Raw genomic sequence first — 15,535 nt, 5'->3', positions numbered from 1 at the left:
ACCGGGCCCAAGACAGAACCCTGTGGCACCCCACTAGTCACTCTTCTCCAGGATGAAGAGGAACCATTGATGAGCACCCTTTGGGTTCGGTCAGTCAGCCAGTTACAAATCCACTGAGTGGTAGCATAGTCAAGACCGCATTTTACCAGCTTCTTTACAAGAATATCATGGGGCACCTTGTCAAATGCCTTGCTGAAATCAAGGTAGGCTACATCCACTGCGTTCCCTTCATCTACCAGGCTCGTAATTCTGTCAAAAAACGAGATCAGGTTAATCTGACATGACTTATTTTTCAGAAATCCATGCTGACTATTGGTGATCACAGCATTCCTTTCTAGGTGCTCACAGACTGTTTGCTTAATGATCTGCCCCAGAATCTTCCCTGGTATTGAGTCTAGCTGGAACATTGATAAAAGCCCAGGTCTCTTCTGAAGCATTGCTCTGTGCAGAAAATGAAAAATAGACATGTGTAATAGAAACTTCTAACAAGGGTGGATTGTATATCTGACATCGATGGGCATGCAAGAGATCTAGATTTTCCTTTGGAGGTGAAGGAGAGCCTGCCTTTCAGGTTTCTCAAGTGCCAATCTTTTCAGGAGCGCAAAGGATGGTTTTCATATTTCCCTTTCCTCCGCCACCCTTCCCTGGAAAAAGGTACAGTGGAGGTGCCACTGTTCTCTTGGGCATGCATTGCATATAGTGCCATAAATATCCTGGGATGAGCCCTGCCTGAAAATGCCCCTTGGCAAGGCTGCAAGAGCAATCATATGAAGAGGTGGAGGGTGGACCCATCAGCAGCCTGGCCCGTTCAGCTCTTAACGTGGGTTTTCTTGATGAAGTTCAGAGATCAGAAGATAGACAGCCGCGGCTTTGAGTCACAGCGAGAGCCTTCAAAGCTGTGATGCACCAGGAAGGGAATCCATCAAGGCCGTCCTGCTCCCCTGGCATTTAAATGCTAACTTCTCCACTAGTTATTCACCTGCTCTCCTACCAGACATCACTGCTGAAGCTCCTTCCACCCAGGGCTTCTCCGTCAGGAACGGCAGGTAAGCCTACATATAGATTCGCTCTTAGGGTTATGTTTAGAATGTTATCCAGGAGGCAAAGAAACTGTGCTTATTAATCAGAAGGCAATTCTTGTTTCAGCTATTTCCGGTTATCTGTATGTGTCGTCGGGAGTGCTATTTAAAATATGAAACGGCATATTGCTGGCTGCCGTTGGGGAGCTATTCGATGGAGAGCCTCAAATAAATAATTAAAACACCCATCCGTCATCACAGCTGTCAAGGAGCTAAGCTGCAAAGGCATCCATCGCACCATCCATGCCTATGTTACATTTCCTTCTCTTGCAGCCTTGGCAGTCAAACAATAGGAGAGATTGGGAGTCATTCTTGGCTACTGTTTCTCAGGATGTTGGAAGGCAATTTTGCAAGGGGAAATCCCTGTGTTTCGTTGCTTTTAAAAATATATATCCTGGTAGTTATTTATTTATTTTATATACTGCTTAGCGCCACAGCTGGCTTCTAAGTGGATTATACAGTTGGATGATAGAAATGCAACATGGAGCTACAGGGGGTTGATCTTACAGGTGGGTTGATCTTAACGAAGGGTAGTTGGAGCCAAAGAGTTGAAGCAACATTGGGTGTGAGTCTGGTGAATGTTTCCAATTTGAAGTTCAGAGTTCAGAGTTGAAATGAAGCTGATACTTGAGAATACCACCCATACACCATTGTTTTCAGAGTTCCTTACTGAAGGATGACTCAGATGATTACAGCATCCCAATGAGATTTCATAATGCATGAATTTCTTAAGATTATCAGAATACTGGGAATTTTGGTGAAATTTGGTTGTTTTCTTCACTGCTACTCTTGTTGTTGTTGGGACTCAAGTCTTGGCACAAAAATATGTGTAGTCTCTCCCTGTGTGTGTGTTCATTCTACTCCAAAATAAGAACATGGATTTAGACTCCTACACTATCCGTTAGAATAGGCCCTAATTAACTGAATGGAACCTACTTCTGAGTAGGCATCTGCTGGATTGTTCTGTTGGAATGTGTAACCCAAAATGTGAAATTCTGGAATCCAAATATATGCATTTATGCCCATCTTGCCTGTGAATTTTCAAACACATGATTTGGAGACTTGCATCACAAAATTCAGATAAGTCTGAACTTTCACAGTTGTCTGCAGTGACTTCCACACCTTATATTTGAAACACATTCATACCACTTTAACCATCATGGCTTCTCCCAAAGAATCATTGGAACTATAGTTTACCGCTCACAGAGCTACAGTTCCAAGAACCCTTAACAAACTACGATTCCATTGGATTCTTTGGGGATGAAGCCATGAATGTTAAAGTGGTGTGACAATGTTTTAAATATGTCATGTGCATGGCTGATCTGTGATCGTAATCATTGATTGATTGATTGATTGATTGAAACTTTTGGCTGGCCTGATGAATGCCAAGCTGTGTGGCTACCACAAAATGGCAGCCTATCTATCTATCTATCTATCTATCTATCTATCTATCTATCTATCTATCTGTCTGTAAAAGCAACCTTGGCCACTATTGCAGAAGGCAAAGGGTAAAAGACACAGTCACTTTGAAAGATTTTCTCTCTCCTCGCCCCTTTCTCTCCCTCCAAGTAGCTTTTAAAATAATACCATATTCCCAAGTATTATTCCCACAGTAGCGTTGAAAGGGATTGAAAGGGATTCCCACAGTAGCGTTTACTACAGGCTTTCCCTTCAGTTCACTTCATTTCTGGTCACCATTGGCAGTTGCATTGATGGACACCTGGATAAGAAGATGTCTAATTCTTGGAATTATGCTTCATAATTATACTGTGGGCCTTTGTTGGAATTTAGCTTGCTTTTAGTAGAGGTGAATTTCTGTTAGATACAGAGAGCACCTATAAATACGCAGAAGTTATATAAGCAGGGGTGTATGAGGGGTTAGGGGAGAGGTAATTCCTCGAGTGGGGGACATGTCATGCTCCTTCTGCGGTAGCTTGTCCACCTTAGGTCCCCACCCTGTGCTAATAATAATAATAATAATAATAATAATAATAATAATAATAATTTATTATTTATACCCCGCCCATCTGGCTGGGTTTCCCCAGCCACTCTGGGCGGCTTCCAACTGAATATTAAAAACAGTACAGTACCAGACATTAAAAACTTCCCTAAACAGGGCTGCCTTCAGTTGTCTTTTAAAAGTAAAATAGTTGTTTATTGCCTTGACATCTGCTGGGAAGGCGTTCCACAGGGCAGGTGCCACTACCGAGAAGGCCCTCTGTCTGGTTCCCTGTAACCTTACTTCTCGCAATGAGGGAACCGCCAGAAGGCCCTCAGCGCTGGATCTCAGTGTCCGGGCTGAATGATGAGGGTGGAGACACTCCTTCAGGTATACAGGACTGAGGCCATTTAGGGCTTTAAAGGTCAGCGCCAACACTTTGAATTGTGCTCGGAAACGTGCTGGGAGCCAATGCAGATCTCTCAGAACCGGTGTTATATGGTCTTGGCGGCCACTCCCAGTCACCAGTCTAGCTGCCGCGTTCTGGATTAGTTGTAGTTTCGAGTCACCTTCAAAGGTAGCCCCACGTAGAGCGCGTTGCAGTAGTCCAAGCGGGAGATAACCAGAGCATGCACCACTCTGGCAAGACAGTCCGCGGGCAGGTAGGGTCTTAGCCTGCGTACCAGGTGGAGCTGGTAGACAGCTGCCCTGGACACAGAATTAACCTGTGCCTCCATGGACAGCTGTGAGTCCAAAATGACTCCCAGGCTGCGCACCTGGTCCTTCAGGGGCACAGTTACCCCATTCAGGACCAGGGAATCCCACACACCTGCCCTCCCCCTGTCCCCCCAAAACAGTACTTCTGTCTTGTCAGGATTCAACTTCAATCTGTTAGCTGCCATCCATCCTCCAACCGCCTCCAGGCACTCACACAGGACCTTCACCACCTTCACTGGTTCTGATTTAAAGGAGAGGTAGAGCTGTGCTTAGCTTTCACCTGTGGCTTCTAGAAGCTGTCCAGATGCAACAGCGGCCACACCCTGGGAATGGCTTCAACTGGCCGACTAAACCACGTGAAGGTAGTCGAACCCTTGGTGAGTTAAGGATTTCCCTAAATTTTTCAGATCTGAGACCCACCTTTAGTCCAAACATGCATTTGGGGATCCTCATCTCCATAATTCCCTCTTGTGTCTGTATGGTGGTAGTACTGCTGTTGTGTCTCAGATTGCCTTAGATTAAGCTGCAACCCAGAAGTAGGTCCCAACCTACCAGAGGAACACCAATGAGAGGGTCACAGAGTCCCCAGGCTTGCCCCAATCCAGGACTTTAACACAGAGATGGACAACAGCATCTGGTCCTCCAGATGTTGCTGGACTCCAACTGCAAGATCACACTCAATATATAATTAAACATCAATAAAATAACAGTAAGATCAAAGAGCTTCTAAATACACTAATCAGGTAAGATTAAAGGACAGGAGGGAATTCAGTTCAACAGCATAATATAAATAAACAAAGCTTTTAGCAGTCACCTGCATTTTGACCATGCAGCCTCTTCACCATGTGACTGCTTCGAGGTAAATCCAGAGTGCTCTCTCTCTCATAAAATTACTCCCCCAATTACCAGGGATGTTGAATGAAAAATACTCTCTGATTACAACCTGATTGCAATGATACTCCACTGGAATTTGCATCTGCCTGCAGACAAAATGTATCTGCTGTCTATCCTACTCTCATCTCATCAGGGATGATGAGAGGTGTAGTCCAACGACACCTGGAGGGCCCCAAGTTGCCCAACCTTTCTCTCATCACTTCACACTGCCCCACTTTTTTCTCACTTGGATTCCTGGGGTTGCATCTAGTGTTGACCATCATCAGAGTACACCCATTGAAATTAATTGACATGGCTAACTTGGGTCCACTAATTTCAATGTCTCTGCCCTGGGGTTGCATCCAACTAAGTTCCACCTAGAGTAGACCCATTGACATTAATTGACCTAAGTTAGTCATGTCCATTAATTTCAATAGTCTGAGTGGAACTAGCATTGGTTCGTAATAATGCACCACCCTAAGGGACAACACATCTGATTTTTCAAAATGCTTTAAAAGCTTTGTCTTGCATTTGCTATTTATTTCATAACTTTTCATTCTGGTCTTCAGTCCCGAAAGCAGCTAACAACCAGTTAAACCAACATAGCAATTCTTCTATTCTGTTATTATCATTGCTTTCCTCCTTCATTTATTTTATTAGTGTTGTTGTTAGGCTGATAGGAAAGAAATCGCATTCTCTTTTCCATTCAGCCCTGACCCTGTGGGGGGGTCACACGTGTCCTCAACCAAACAGGAAGCATTTACCTTGACGTTTGCTTCAGCATAAGCGCTAACAATAATGTATCATGAATAATAACTACTGGTGAGTTGTTTACATAAACAATTACTGATGATAATGTTGTTCATTATCGTCATTTGGGTGTGAGCTGTGGTACCGGTATCAGTGACTCAATCTGACATCCATCCATCACAATTGTTCACCGTAAATGTTTTACCCTGCAGCAAGTTCCTTGGGAAGACTGGTCTCTTGATCTGCCAGTGCAAGGATGAAGCTGTTGGCATTTGGGCTGCTCCTGATGAGCTCTGGAGGTAAGGAAATAAGCAAAGTGGCATGGGGGCAGCAACGGCTCGATGCTCACTGTTTTCTTCTTTTTCCTTTTCCCCCCTTGTTGTGCCTATAGTGTTGGGAGCAATGAGAATAGTTGCTGGGAATCGCAAATGGGGAGTGGTCTTCTGCACAGATCCTTCTTTCAGGCTTCCCATAGGCATCTGGTTGGCCACTGTGATGCTGGAATAGAAGGGCTGATCTATAAGGTCTCTTTGTTATGTTCCTAAGTTGCTGTTATTTGTTGATTTTCGAAATGTGTATCCCTCCAGTGTCAGGGAACCGACAGGCAGAGCAGGTCATTCACAGGAGAGAGAGAGAGAGAGAGAGAGAGAGAGAGAGAGAGAGAGAGAGAGAGAGAGAGAAGAGAGGGAGAGAGATAAGAGAGAAAGAAGAGAGGAGAGGAGAGGAGAGGAGAGGAGAGGAGAGGAGAGGAGAGGAGAGGAGAGGAGAGGAGAAGAGAAGAGAAGAGAAGAGAAGAGAAGAGAAGAGGATTAGATGATAGATGATAGATGATAGATGATAGATGATAGATGATAGATGATAGATGATAGATGATAGATGATAAGATAAGATAAGATAAGATAAGATAAGATAAGAGGATAAGATAAACTTTATTTGCATTAGCCAACGGCCATGGAGAGAGAGAGAGAGAGAGAGAGAGAGAGAGAGATATGCTTGGCTAACTTGCAAAACAAAGAACATACAGAGACTTCTAAAAGGTAAAGCTGCCCAATGAAGCAGTTGTTCGAAACTGGTGTGTAGCCCCTCCTTCACTCTCTAGCCCCCTGCATCAGGTTGCTTCCTCTGTGATCTTTTGCTCCAGTGAGCTCCAGGGGACTCCCTCTGTGTCTGCCTGACTCACTGCTCGGCAACAAGCAACAAACATCTCATTCTAGGAATGGCAGGCAGCAAGCTGTGAGCAGACAAGCTGTCAGAGTGGCTCTGAGGGAGAACTGCTGGGTCTACCTCCCCTCTGTCATCGCTGCCGGCGCCTGCATCCAAACTGGAAGCCTCCTCACTGTGTCCTATGCTGGGGCAGTTTTTGCCAGTTTCTGTCTCTTCGCTTTCCCTCTAGTGCCCTGCTCTAGCACTTCCCAGCTCATCTCCTCCCCTGAGGTGTGGCCAGTGTCCCACCACCAGTCCCCAGGCTCCTCTTCCTCTGTGCCTTCCCTGGGGTGGCGGCTCTTGGTTGGGTGGTTTCCACCACTCTTCCTCAGCCAGCAAGCCCCTGACATTCATGGCTGTTTGAGTAGTCACAGAGTGCACCTCCCTAATTCTCTGTCCCATATTCAGTTTCTCAGAAGGGGAGCCATGAATTTTCTTAAGGGTTTGAGGGGCTTACCTGTGGTAATTTGAGTCTTATCTGTTTTCCTCCACTGCTGACATTTACTTACTTACTTACTTACTTACTTACTTACTTACTTACTTACTTACTTGATTAATTAATTACCCTCAGTGAAGGCTGCTGTTTCCCCAACCAGGATGATGTTACTACATCCACGGGGGAAAATAAGATGGCAGCCAGGAGTGACCTTAAGGGCCTCTCTTAACCCAGTGCTGAAGTAAGATTCCATTGCCAGTCCTGTCAGTTGAAGGAGGTAAGATGAGGAGGAAGGGTGCCATCTTATCTTTTGCTTTAGGCAGCAAAATGTATTGGGAGGCGCTGAGTGGTTTTCCTTCTGGTTGGAGCCACCCGTAGAAGCTCCCCCAAATGATGTTATACTCGGGGTACCATCTCTGTTCCGACTGAACCAGAAGAGGTTGTTGATGTCTTAGGCCTGTGCTGGAGGCAGTGATGGGCTGGATGTGGACCAATAAGCTGAAGGTGAATCTCAAAAAGATGGAGGTGACATGTGTCTCAAGTTTTCACGTCCAGGAGATGACCTGCCCTGAATGGGGTGGCACTTCCCTGGAAAGAGCAGGTTCACAGTTTGCGGGTGCCTCTGGCTGCAAGACTGTTGTCTGGAGGCTCAGGTGGCCTTAGTGGTAGCAGCACCTTTCCCTCCAGCTCCAGTTGATTTGCTGGCTACATTCTTTGTTGAGCAAGAGGTGACATGTTCGTTGTCCTCCATGCTCTGGTAACTTCCAGACTGGAGTACAGCAATACGCTGTTACTTGCAGTGGTCCTTGAATATAACTTGGAAACGTCAATTCGTCCATAATGCAGCAGCCAAATTGCTGACTGGGGTTCTGTTTAGATCTCATATAACTCTCCCATTTCACCACCTGAGGTGAGATGGGAAGTGCTGCCTCTTGCCCTGCCCCCCTGCCACGCTCCAACCCCTCACTTCTGCTGTTATCAGAACACCCCACCTCACCAAACTCAGCAAGAGGAGGGATGTTCTGCAAGGTGCTCTCACTCGCCTTCTCCAGCCCAGAGGCAGGAAGATCACTGGCAACACAGCACTCCAGAATGCCTGTTCTGAGCACACCAGCCTCCCTAATGAGGACGCACCATTGAAAGTTTAGTTCAGGGGTTGGAAAGGTTTAAGTTGTCTGGGCCGGTTCACTCCAGCAGAGATCCCTCTGTGGGCCAGATCGCACCTGCGATTTCCAGCATCTGCGTCTGTGTAGACGCAAGGGGACTTGCCGAGTGGGCCACTCATGGTTCGGGGGTGGCTCATGGGCCAGTTAAACAACCCCCGTGGGCCGCTTGTGGCCCATGGGCCTTAGGTTGCCGACCCCTGGTTTAGTTCTTTATTGGCAAGGCACTTGGTTACATCAGCTTTTAAGGCGAAATAATCACATGCACTGCTTCTGCTAAATAGCTAGCTGGGCGTCTGTGTCTTCAGACCTGTGCTCCAACCCAGACAGTTGGAGCAGCAGTGCGACCTCATCTCCACCAGCACATTAAACGCCTTCTTCTGACATGGCGCATGCAAGCAGCCAGCAGCTTCTCCTGCATGGCAGCTTCAGCAGATTCTAATGGCCAGGCACTCCCTGGGACTGTCTCTTCCACCTCTGTGCCTTCCTGCAACTCTATCGCCTGCCTCACCTCTCTTCCCATCTCTGGCTACCTGGCCTCTTCCTTTCCCCCCTGCTTCACAGGTGGCACAGAAACCCACAAATCACTGGCCCCTTCCCCTTGATTACCTCATGCCCGCCCTCCTCCTCTGCCCCCCCTTCGGGCTCCTGCCTGTCCTTCACAACGCCCCTTCTCTTGCCAAACTTTCCCAGAGAAGGGGTGTTCTGCAAAGTGTTTGGGTTCACCTTCTCCACCCCAGGGCTGGGAGGATGAGTGGCAACAGGGTGTGCTGGAATGCCTCTCCTCTCACGAGGGGGTTGGCGTTCTGCTAGTGGTAGAAGCAATGGGGTGGGCAGGATAGTGCCTGTCGTGCTTCCACCATGTGAGGCTGGTGCTTTCCCCTGCCTCATCTTTAGGCCAGCTCTGACCTCTGTTTTAAAACAGCTTCACTGGTTTCTGAGCCCACTGCAAAGTGCTCATTTTATGTTTAAAGCCTTAAATGATTCAGGCCCCCAGATATCTGGAAGACGGCCTTCTTCCAAACAGACCCTCTCAGGTGCTTAGATTGCCAAGGGGGGGACCTCTTGGAAGTTCCTTTGCCCCCCAAGATGCACAAGGTGGTGGTGGCCCAGCAGAGGGCGTTCTCTGTGACAGCCCCTAAGTCATGTAACTCCTTCTCTAAAGCTTCTAGCAAATACTGAAGATGAAGCTCTCCATCCTGGTATTTGACACTCTAGGTCAGGCATAGGCAAACTCGGCCCTTCAGATGTTTTGGGACTACAACTCCCATCATCCCTGACCACTGGTTCTGTTAGCTAGGGATGATGGGAGTTGTAGTCCCAGAACATCTGGAGGGCCAAGTTTGCCTATGCCTGCTCTAGGTGAATATTTTTAAGACACCTCCTCCCCCCCCTTTCTGTGATTGTAAGTTGTTTTAAACTGTTTTTAATATTGTGTTTTAATGTTGTAACCTACCCTGGACCTTAGGGTGAAAGGTGGTTAATAATAATAACAACAATAACAATAATAAAAATTAGTAGTATTAGTATTGGGCAAATAAAATGGCAGCTAGCAGAAACCTTAAGAGCCTCTTTCTACCTCAGTGATGAAGTAATATTCATGAAAGTGGAGGGTCATCTGCCTTAGCCTCAGGTAAAAATAATATGTACAGTATTTGGTATCTGGGAAGTTGTTTCCTCTCTGGTTGAAACTTCCTACATTACAACCAGTGTGATTTTTTAAAAAAATGTTTTAACCATTTATGTGGATTTTAAATGGAGAGACTTACAGGTAATCAAAGAGCGCTGGGCAAACTGGGTTCTGAGGCAGCAATGTGCTGGCACGCTCTCTCAATTTCTCACCTGGAAGAAATAAGGACCTACCAGACAGGTTGATGGAATGATAAACAAGGTTGTTAACATGCTGCCTATCAGACAGCAATTATAAAGATACCTAACGTCAAACAGCAGTAGACATCTTGTCCCAACATCCCTACTTAACCAATGGACAGTCCTGATCCTGGAACGCTTCCATATTATGTACATGCTTTACTAGGCGTTTGTTCTGTAGGGCTGCGGCTCAGTGGTAGAGCTTCTGTTTTGCATGGTGAAGATCCCGGGTTCAACTCCCAGCACCTCCAGATGGGAGAGGCTCTTTCCTGAAACCCTGGAGAGCCCCTGCCTGCCAGTGTAGACAATACTGAGATAGATGGGTCAGTGGTCTGTCTCGCTATAAGGCAACTTCCTGTGTTCCTGTGCTGTGTTCTGTCTCCACTGTTGGAGCCAATATGCCTCTGAATGTTAGTTGCTGGGAATCACAAATAGGGAGAAGGCTGTTCTTCTCCTTGCCTGCTTCCCATAGGCATCTGGTTGGCCAATGTGACAAAAGGATGTTAGGCCAGATGGGTCACTGGCCTGATCCAGCAGGCTCTTCTTATGTTTTTACCTTCATTGGGCAAACCCAAATTTGCCGGTAAACCATGTGCTGTTGGTTTGACTGCAATAATGTCCCACAACAGTTGTTTGCTCCTGTTGTAAGAATTATATGCTCCATCTGTATTATTTCCTCCATACTTGGATCCCACCGCACTGTATAGGAAGAAGCTATGATACAGTAATGCAGGGGTAGCCAAGATGATGCCCTCCAGGTATTATTGGACTCCCATAAGTCACAGCTGGCAAGGCTGATGTCTATGGCTGATGGGCGCTGTAGTCCAACCTCATGTGGAGGGCACTATATTGGCTGCCCCTGTTATAAGATAGAGAACTGTTGTTGTTTAGTCGTTTAGTTGTGTCCGACTCTTCGTGACCCCACGGATGCCAGGCACTCCTGTCTTCCACTGCCTCCCGCAATTTGGTCAAACTCATGTTAGTAGCTACCAGGTTGCAATTGGAGAGCCTGCCTTTATCTTTATAAGTACTACTGAAGCAGGGAAAGTTGCCAAGACCCATCACTCAGCCTCCTCTCCCATCTGCTATAGGTCAGAATTTGCACACATACACATATGGGGCATCTGAAATTTCTGAAGAGAGCTGATGGAGGGGTCATAACTCAGTGGTAGTAGAGCATGCAGAGCACACACTTGTATGCAGAATGTCCTGGCTTTGATGCCTGGCATCTCTTACTAAAAGGCAGATGTCATGTGATGTGATAGAACTCTGCCTGAGACCCCAGAGTTCCACTGCCCATTTGAGTAGGCAATGCTGTGCTTAGATGGACAAATAGTCTGCCCTGGTACAAGGCATTTTTTCTATGTGCCTAGCCTTCACAAGACTCTGAAGAGCATTGGTGCCACTGGCGAACCATGTCGACGAGTGAATTGTGAAGCACAGGTTGGGAAAACAACTTTTTGTGTGGGTCCTGAATGGTCATTGAATGAGGAAGGACCACAGGTCAGTGATGGAGCATCTTCTTTGTACGTAAAAAGTTCCAAGTTCAAACCCCAGCATCTCCAGGTAGGGCTGTGAATGTTCCCCACCTGAAATCCTAGAGAAATGCTGCCGATCTGTGTAGACAATATTGAACTAGATGGACCAATGGTCTTACTTGGTATAAGGCAGCTTCTTCTGTTCCTTCTTTGAGCAGAAATCCTGTGGTCCACCAACCTATGTTAAGGCAAGATTATATACTCAGGATCTCTCATTATTTCACAATTTTTAAAATCTTGCCCACATTAAGCTTACATGAAATCGAGTTCCTGAAACAAACCATTGGTATAAAAAAACATGGCGGAAATAACCACAAAGTTTTTGTTTTGTTTTGTTGCAGCTTTTGCCCAGCCAGGCACAGCTGATCGAATAATTGGAGGGTACGTTTGTCCACAACAGTCCAGACCTTACCAGGCAGCCATTGTAACCGGACGCAGAGGCAACTGGAACATTTATTGTGGAGGAAGCTTAGTGCATCCATGTTGGGTGCTCTCAGCAGCCCATTGCAGACCCAGACCCGGGTAAGTAAAGGCTGTAGCAAGATGCAGTGACATGGAGTGGGGGGGAAGAATGCTTCCTCTGGGACAAGCAACAGCCTTACTTTAACAGCCTGGCAATCTGACAAAGAGGCATAAACAGGATTGATCTGTAATCAGCATTCACACAGCTCATCCACGATCTATTCTTTTGTTCAGTTTTGCATTTGCCTTGTGCCCCCATACAGAATGAAGGTGTGCTTAGGAAAGCACAACTTGAAGAGGGTTGAACAGGGAGAACAGTGCTTGGATATCGCTGAAGTTAAAGTGTACCCAGGGTACAACCGGAGACAAAATGACAAGGATTTCATGCTTCTCCGACTTCGTCCCTGTGCCAGACTTTCCGAAACTGTAAGGACTATCAACTTACCTACGAGCAGCCCTACTGACGGGAGTGTATGCAGTGTCTCGGGCTGGGGTACCATCAGATCTCCTCAAGGTAAGCTTGCAAACTTTAGAAGGTGGGAGGGGATACTAACATATCTAAAGAACTTCTTGTTGTTGGTATTAAAGTTTTCAGCAATGTGTTCTTCAAAGTCTTTTTTTAGCATCCCTTTCTGTCTGCTTGGACTTTTTTTTTTCTGTTTCACCACTACCACTGACCTTTTGGTGCTCTACATATCTCTTCCAGCTCAGCTTCCAGCTCAGCTACAGTGTGCAGATGTCAATGTTGTCCCAACATCACAGTGTAATATGGCGTATCGTGGTGCTATTACACCGTTCATGATGTGTGCTGGAGTACAGGAAGGAGGCACAGACTCTTGCCAGGTGAGAGGAGGGCTGATGTGAAGATAGACTACACCTTTTGAGAGGTTGAAAAAGGGTTAGGGTCTTAAGCATGGACAGATCAATCTGTTTTTGGTCCCTGTCAGATTCACACATTTTCATTTACTAGCCTGTTCCCTCCCATTTCTGCATCACTCTGCATTTATTTATTTTTAATGTATGGAATTTATTATTATTACAGTCGTACCTTGGAAGTCGAACGGAATCCATTCCGGAAGTCCATTTGACTTCCAAAATATTCAAAAACCAAAGCACGGCTTCTGATTCGCTGCAGGAAGCTCCTGCAGTGAATCAGAAACCATGAAAGCCCTGCTGGACGTTCAGCTTCCAAAAATATTTCACAAACCGGAACAGTCACTTCCAGGTTTGCAACGTTCGACTCACAAGGCGTTCAAAAACCAAGGTACGATTGTGTTGTTGTTGTTGTTGTTGTTATCGTTATCTTTATCATTTATTGAATTTATATACCACCCTATACCCAGAGGTCTCAGGGCAGCTCATAGAACAAAATTATAATCTAAAACAACAAAATATATCATCAAATAAAAACAACAACCCAATAACACCCCCCCAATTAGATAGCAAATCTGTTTTTAGGTCTCTAAGGCAGAGATCAGCAACTGATGGGCACCCACTCCACCAAGTGCACCCACTCCACCAAATCCCTCTTCAATCCCACCTTGCCACGCAACCTACTTGTAGGTTTTCCAAAAGAAAAGGGTCAATGGGGAAAGCTTTTCAGAAAGAAAAGGCCTTGGCGGGTGGATGTTACCTACAGGGCAGTATGTTGCTGACCTCTTCTCTAGGGTCAACCTCTTCTCTAGGGTCAAAACAAACTAAAGGGCCAGTATAAGCAGCTTATTTCTTTTGGAAGATTTTGTGCACATTTTATCCTAAAATATGCATTTTTGGTGCACATTTTGGTACAGTAATACCTCAGGTTACAGACACCTCGGGTTACAGACACTTCGGGTACAAACTCCGCTAATCCGGAAGTAGTACCTCGGGTTAAGAACTTTGCCCCAGGTTGAGAACAGAAATCACGCTGTGGCAGTGCGGCAGCAACAGGAGGCCCCATTAGCTAAAGTGGCACCTCAGGTTAAGAATGGTTTCAGGTTAAGAACGGACCTCTGGAACGAATTAAGTTCCTAACCAGAGGTACCACTGTACATTTTTGCATGGAGAACCATATTCAAAATTCAGATGACAACTTCTTCTAGTACTATTTTTCTTCTAGTACTTCCCCAAAGCAGGAGGCCACTGCTAGCAGCCAAGAAGGAGAGGGGCAAGATGGCAGGGAGGTCAGTGAGGTGCACTGTATTGTCTCCGCTGTCGCACCTGCACTGCACCTGCACTGCACTATCCTTCCTACCCTCTCCCTCTTGGTTATAGGCCTCGGCGCTGGGAAGCCAGGTAAGCAGCCCCACCAACCACTCTGACCAAACTGAATGTTGAAACCTCAAGCACACAAAACTACACTCTGCCACTGAGCAATGGTGAACATAACAGACCCAAGTATGCTTGCTATGTTATGCAAAACAAAGCAGGCCATTTAACTGAGTTTAAGTAGCACCATGCAGAAGAACACACAGAATGAAGATGTGCACCTGCTGAAAACTTCTTCCATTTCTCCATGCAGGGTGACTCTGGGGGCCCACTCACCTGCGGCGGGGAACTCGAAGGTGTGGTTTCTTGGGGAACACAAGTGTGCGCACAGAGAGGGAATCCGGGTGTGTATGCGAAAGTGTGCTGTGTCGTGCCATGGATCCGGGAGACGATCAATCAGAATTCGTGATGAACCTCAACAGAAGAAAAAGCTTCAGCCAAAAGACCCTGAAATCAGGGGAGGGAAAAACTTCAGGAAAAAGACCCTGGCGATCAATTGTCCCCCTTGCACATCAGTTTTTTTCCTTCCTTTGCTGGTGAAGGATGTTCCACCTTTGGCAAAGTTTGGCCAAGCTCCACCCAAGTCTGGCTCTAAGCTATTTTTTCTGCTGAAAATGAACATTAGTTTGGCTGTACCACCCATTCCTCATTGTGTTGTATTAGGGGGGCAGTATTTGTATGCGTTATAAGTTAATGGAGTGAATGAGAAAGGTTGTAAGAGGGGAAATTAAGGCAGGGTTTAGGACACAGTATCCTTGTTTGGAGAAGTCCATGTGGTTGTGGAATGACCTTGTTTTAAGAGGGAAGAGATTTCCAAGAAAATCCAGCATACTAATACACTTTATTATGTTGATTTAAAGAAAAACCCCACCCTGACTTTGCATTCATACTTTCCATTTAATTCACAAATTCTTATGTGCATACAGTTGGATGCATGGCTGCAGCCCCAAGAAACAGTCCCATTCTCATTTCATAAGCTCTGAGAGAACATTAGCATCTTCCATTCAATAAGCTCCGCTGTTCATCAATATTATCCTGCCAACTATTGCCACACTTGGCGTTCACTCTAGCAGTGCCACTCTATGTTTACTCAACTGTTATGGAACATCTATATATTTAAATATGTGTTTCGGAACATATTTTCTGACAAAATGTGCTTTTTATTAATGTTTGGTTTTTTTTGTTTGTTTTTTGAGCTGAAAGCTGCATTGCAACATTTGGAGTAGTGCAACAACAAGGAGAATTGCATTCACATCCAT

The 15,535-nt window shown here is 45.9% G+C and overlaps 1 protein-coding gene across 2 annotated transcripts; it reads left to right on the top strand.

Moving 5' to 3' along the window:
• Positions 1-880: 880 nt before the first annotated feature.
• On the top strand, positions 881-14,916 carry LOC309346008 (trypsin-3-like). 2 transcript variants are annotated; one of them, XM_081869631.1, is made up of 6 exons: positions 881-1,046; positions 5,571-5,657; positions 11,909-12,089; positions 12,293-12,543; positions 12,736-12,872; positions 14,530-14,916. In XM_081869631.1, exons 2-6 carry the CDS (start codon positions 5,615-5,617, stop codon positions 14,683-14,685), a joined length of 768 nt encoding a protein of 255 aa, XP_081725757.1. In that variant the 5' UTR covers positions 881-1,046; positions 5,571-5,614; the 3' UTR covers positions 14,686-14,916. The 2 variants fall into 2 exon arrangements, with proteins under 2 accessions (XP_081725757.1, XP_081725758.1); XM_081869632.1 differs by lacking the exon at positions 881-1,046 and adding an exon at positions 1,570-1,588.
• Positions 14,917-15,535: the final 619 nt, after the last annotated feature.

The sequence above is a fragment of the Podarcis erhardii genome (assembly GCF_964252035.2).
Source record: "Podarcis erhardii genome assembly, chromosome: 7".
Taxonomy (NCBI): Eukaryota; Metazoa; Chordata; class Lepidosauria; order Squamata; family Lacertidae; genus Podarcis; species Podarcis erhardii.
The sequence above is the reverse complement of the archived record's forward strand: the minus strand, read 5'-3'. Positions and strand labels throughout refer to the sequence as shown.